The sequence below is a fragment of the Mesocricetus auratus genome, unplaced genomic scaffold, assembly GCF_017639785.1.
Source record: "Mesocricetus auratus isolate SY011 unplaced genomic scaffold, BCM_Maur_2.0 Super-Scaffold_100018, whole genome shotgun sequence".
In the NCBI taxonomy this organism is placed as follows: domain Eukaryota; kingdom Metazoa; phylum Chordata; class Mammalia; order Rodentia; family Cricetidae; genus Mesocricetus; species Mesocricetus auratus.
In genome coordinates, this window is record NW_024429199.1 from 2,867,236 (window position 1) to 2,871,729 (window position 4,494).

General features: G+C 51.8%; 1 protein-coding gene across 1 annotated transcript; it reads left to right on the forward strand.

Moving 5' to 3' along the window:
* Positions 1-914: 914 nt before the first annotated feature.
* Positions 915-3,891, forward strand: Gpr6 (G protein-coupled receptor 6). The gene is made up of 2 exons (XM_005073241.4): positions 915-1,691; positions 2,260-3,891. The coding sequence occupies exon 2, from the start codon at positions 2,279-2,281 to the stop codon at positions 3,368-3,370; it is 1,092 nt and encodes a 363-aa protein (XP_005073298.1). The 5' UTR covers positions 915-1,691; positions 2,260-2,278; the 3' UTR covers positions 3,371-3,891.
* The last annotated feature ends 603 nt before the right edge of the window (positions 3,892-4,494 follow it).

A 4,494-nucleotide genomic window follows, 5' to 3' on the forward strand; every position in this document is an offset into this window, starting at 1 on the left:
AATTAGTCTTTTAGGCAACTTGGAACATCAGCCAAGGCTTGCAGCAATGGTAGAGTGTGTTAAGTCTTGAAACCCCTCAAACAGAGGACAAATTCATTCATAACCCAACACTAGCTATTGCCATAAAGAGTTGAACTTTCTTAGGCCCACACCCTCTCCCAGATGAGTTCAGGTATCTTGAGGCAGGAGCAGGGGTGGACTGGGAGGTCCTGTTTAAAGTGGCCAATACTGGTAAATCAATGTCCCCAGACTATGGGCAAGCTGAGTCCCTTCCTTCCTTCCTTCCTTCCTTCCTTCCTTCTCTCCTCCCTCCCTCCAGTACTTCCTTCTTTCCTTCCTCCCTCCCTCCCTCCCTTCCTTCCTTTCTTCCTCCCTCTTTCCATCCCTGGAGCTATATGTAAAAATGAACCCAAGCATCAGCTGGGGAGGAGGCAAGAGGCCCCTATAATGTGTGTTGCTTTATTTCAAATCATGTAGAGTGTGAAGGCTACAGTTATAGCTTCAATCCAATGCCATTATAGCAGTGTGCAATCATTTCTTTCAGAGCCTCAAACAAAGTCAGCTACTTTAGCTTTTGGTACAAGTATAGCGATTGGAGATTCTTTCTGACTGCAAAAGAAAAAGACAAAGACTTGCATTTTACTGACAAAACAAAACACCTTTAAACCAAATGGGTGATTTATCTAGGCTGAAAATAAAACCCCTGCCTACTGAAGTCTGCTGCAGCTGAGTTACCACTATTTTGGTCCTATAATTTGTTTTATAAGGTACTAATTAACAGGGCAAAGTCTGTTGCCAGCAAAGTAAATCACATTTTGCTGTTTTCTTCTTTTCTAACAAGACACAGACCTTGTCTTCAATTAAATAGCAGTAGCAAGGGCAGCAGCAAGAAGGGCGGAGATCATGGTGAAACCTGCAGAGCAGCACTCAGAAAGACAATGGGAGAGAGGGCTGCTCAGGTAAACTCCTCCTGGAGAAGATGCCAGCTTGTCCCAGCTGTCCTTATTTCCTTTTCCCTGCTCTCCCGGGCTCCTTGCTTCTTCCCTGGCTCTACTCAAGCGACACAAACGCTGTAAACGCTTAAAAGAACTACTTTCCCTGAGTTTTTTTTTCTCTCTCTCTCCCTCCAGATGCCCCGGTCCCAACCTCCCCTTCTTCATGGCTTCTTCTCCTGCCCCTCGGTGATCCGTGCCTCTGGCCTTTGCTCTGTGGCTTATTGTCACTCATCCCTCGCCTTCCTTTTCCCGCTCACCCTCTGTGCCTGGCCTCGGGTCTTGTTCCTTTCTCCCTCTCCTCTCATCCCCATCCCATTCCTGGAGGTTTCTGGATTGTTGGAGGCTCTGGCTTCTCCTCCCTTCTGGAGCTCTCTGAGATGTCTCTGTGAGGGGTTGGGGGAACCTCAAGGATTGGCCTGGCGGGTGTGGCGAGTATTCCACTGGAACCAGAACCCAGAGCCTGACGTCACCGGGCCCCGCCTGTCAATCTCGGGCGGGCGCGCTGCTCGCAGCTTCCTTCTTTGCCATTGCCTCTCTGTCACTCGCGGTGGTGGCTCAACGACAGGAGACCAGCGCTTTCCTCCTGGACGCCGGGGCCGCCTTCTGCAGGCAGCCGCTTGGCCATGCAGAGAGCATAACCAGGCACACAGCCACGGAGCGCATGACCAGAGACTTCCCGGAGCTTTGACTCCCCAGGTGAGTGACAGGCTTCCAGGGGTACTTTGAGCGTGTGGGGAAGGCGATGTGGTAAGAGGTAGTCCTGGAGTGAGTCTGTCCCGGAGTCAGAGAATCGAAGCGAGGTTTAACCACTGTACCTAGCACACTCCCCCTTAGTCGTTTTGTTACCAATTCCTGATCCGGGGTCTCTGGCTCCTTGCTCTGCATGCTGAGACCTGAAACTTCGCTTTCAGCACCTCGGACAGCGTCTTTGCCCAGCTAAGACCATTTACAAGAGGAGTGACTTATTTGGGCACTTGTGCAAGCTCAAATATATATATATATCGGATTGCCCATGAAAGTGCACAGTGAAATCTATATGTGTATCTGTGCCAAAGCTCAGAAGCCCCGTGTATTTCATTCATTCACTCAACAGGTGCTTACTTATTTGGGGTTCCTACTTTATCCCCAATTCCCCACTATGCTCCATACTCCCGAGTTGGGATATGCAATTTGAATGAAGCATTTTGAGCAGGGCACCTGCGCGAGAAAGTTCCTTGGTAACCTGGAGAGTGCACCTGACAATCTGCGGTCCCTTTTTGTTCAGGGAGCAACATCTGGCGGCGATGAACGCGAGCGCCGCCTCGCTCAACGAGTCCCAGGTGGTGGCAGTGGCCGCCGAGGGAGCAGCAGCTGCGGCCACAGCAGCAGGGGCACCGGACACCAGCGAATGGGGACCCCCAGCAGCATCGGCGGCGCTGGGAGGTGGCAGCGGACCTAACGGGTCACTGGAGCTGTCTTCGCAGCTGCCAGCAGGGCCGTCCGGACTACTGCTTTCAGCAGTGAATCCCTGGGATGTGTTGCTGTGTGTGTCGGGGACCGTGATCGCAGGCGAAAATGCGCTGGTGGTGGCACTCATCGCATCCACTCCCGCGCTGCGCACGCCCATGTTTGTGCTCGTGGGTAGTCTGGCCACTGCCGACCTGCTGGCGGGCTGTGGCCTCATCCTACACTTTGTGTTCCAATACGTGGTGCCCTCGGAGACTGTGAGCCTGCTCATGGTGGGCTTCCTGGTGGCCTCCTTCGCCGCCTCAGTCAGCAGCCTTCTTGCCATCACAGTGGACCGTTACCTGTCCCTTTACAACGCGCTCACCTACTACTCGCGCCGGACCCTGTTGGGCGTGCACCTCTTACTGGCAGCCACCTGGACAGTGTCGCTCGCTTTGGGGTTGCTGCCCGTGCTAGGCTGGAACTGCTTGGCCGACCGCTCATCCTGCAGTGTGGTGCGCCCCCTGACACGCAGCCACGTGGCGCTGCTCTCCACTTCCTTCTTTGTGGTCTTTGGCATCATGCTGCACCTGTACGTGCGCATCTGCCAGGTGGTCTGGCGCCACGCCCACCAGATCGCCTTGCAGCAGCACTGTCTGGCGCCGCCCCACCTAGCGGCCACCAGAAAGGGAGTGGGAACTCTGGCCGTGGTGCTAGGCACCTTCGGGGCCAGCTGGCTGCCCTTTGCCATCTATTGTGTGGTGGGTAGTCAAGAGGACCCGGCCATCTATACCTATGCCACCCTGCTGCCCGCCACCTATAACTCCATGATCAATCCCATCATTTATGCCTTCCGCAACCAGGAGATCCAGCGTGCCTTGTGGCTCCTGCTCTGTGGCTGTTTCCAATACAAAGTGCCCTTCCGCTCCAGGTCCCCCAGTGAGGTCTGAAGGGCTGATCCGTATGCCCTCACCAACACCACAAACCCAACATGCCAGCCTTTGGTGAGCTTCTAGGTGCCTGTTGACTAACTCTTGAGATCTCAGTGGTGTGACTGTGACTCTACAGGAGACAGGGGACTGAGCATGAACACAGCAAACTCACTCAGACAATGAGGCTTGTTGGCACTTTATATATACAGTGTATACACATGTACATATATATACAAGTATTTGTATCTTCTGGAGGTGTTCAGGACCTGGAGCTTCCTGTTCTATGAAAAAACAACAAACAAGATGTGGTTGTATACTCCATTGTACATCACATTTGTCAAGCAAAGACATTCCAATACTGCTTAATAATAGCACTTTATTTTTAGCTGCTGAAATGCCAAAACAGTGTTGCCATTTCCACGAGAAGGAGAATGGGAGTCAAAGATGTATTTTTTGTTGTATGTGATAGAATATTTTGCTGCACATGCATCAATAAATTACAACATATTTTGTACACAAATAAACACATTATAAAAATATCATCTGGGGTATGTGATGGACTGTGAATTATTTAAGAGCTTAATTATGAGTGTGTTTATTTTATTTTTATTTTTAAATTTAAATTTAAATTAGAAACAAGGTTGTTTCACATGTCAGTTCCACATCCCTCTCCCTTCCCCTCCCCTCCTCCCACCAACCCCCCCAATACTCCCTCCTTTCCCCAGGGAGGGTGAGGTCATCCATGGGGGTGTCCATAGTCTGTCATTTTATCCAGGGAAGGGTCTAGACACTCCCCCAAGAGTCCAGGCTGAGAGTGCATCTCTTATGTCAACCCCAGGTCCCTCTCCCTTTCTCTCCTCTCCACCTACACCCTCCCACCAACTCCCCCAATACTCCCTCTTTTCCACAGGGAGGGTGAGGCCCTCCATGGGGGTGTCCATGGTCTGTCATTTCATCCAGGGGAGGGCCTAGACCCTCCCCCAAGAGTCCAGGCTGAGAGTGCATCTCTCATTGTGGGATGGGCACCCAAAGTCCATTTGTATGTCAGGGATAAATACTGATCCTCTACCCAAGGCCCCATAGATTGCCTAGGCCTCCTCACGGAAACCCACATTCAGGGGGTCTTGATCAGTCCCATGCTG

What these genes read in the sequence shown, in the direction of transcription:
- Gpr6 (XM_005073241.4), top strand. Translation starts at nt 2,279, where the DNA reads ATGAACGCGAGCGCCGCCTCGCTCAACGAGTCCCAGGTGGTGGCAGTG.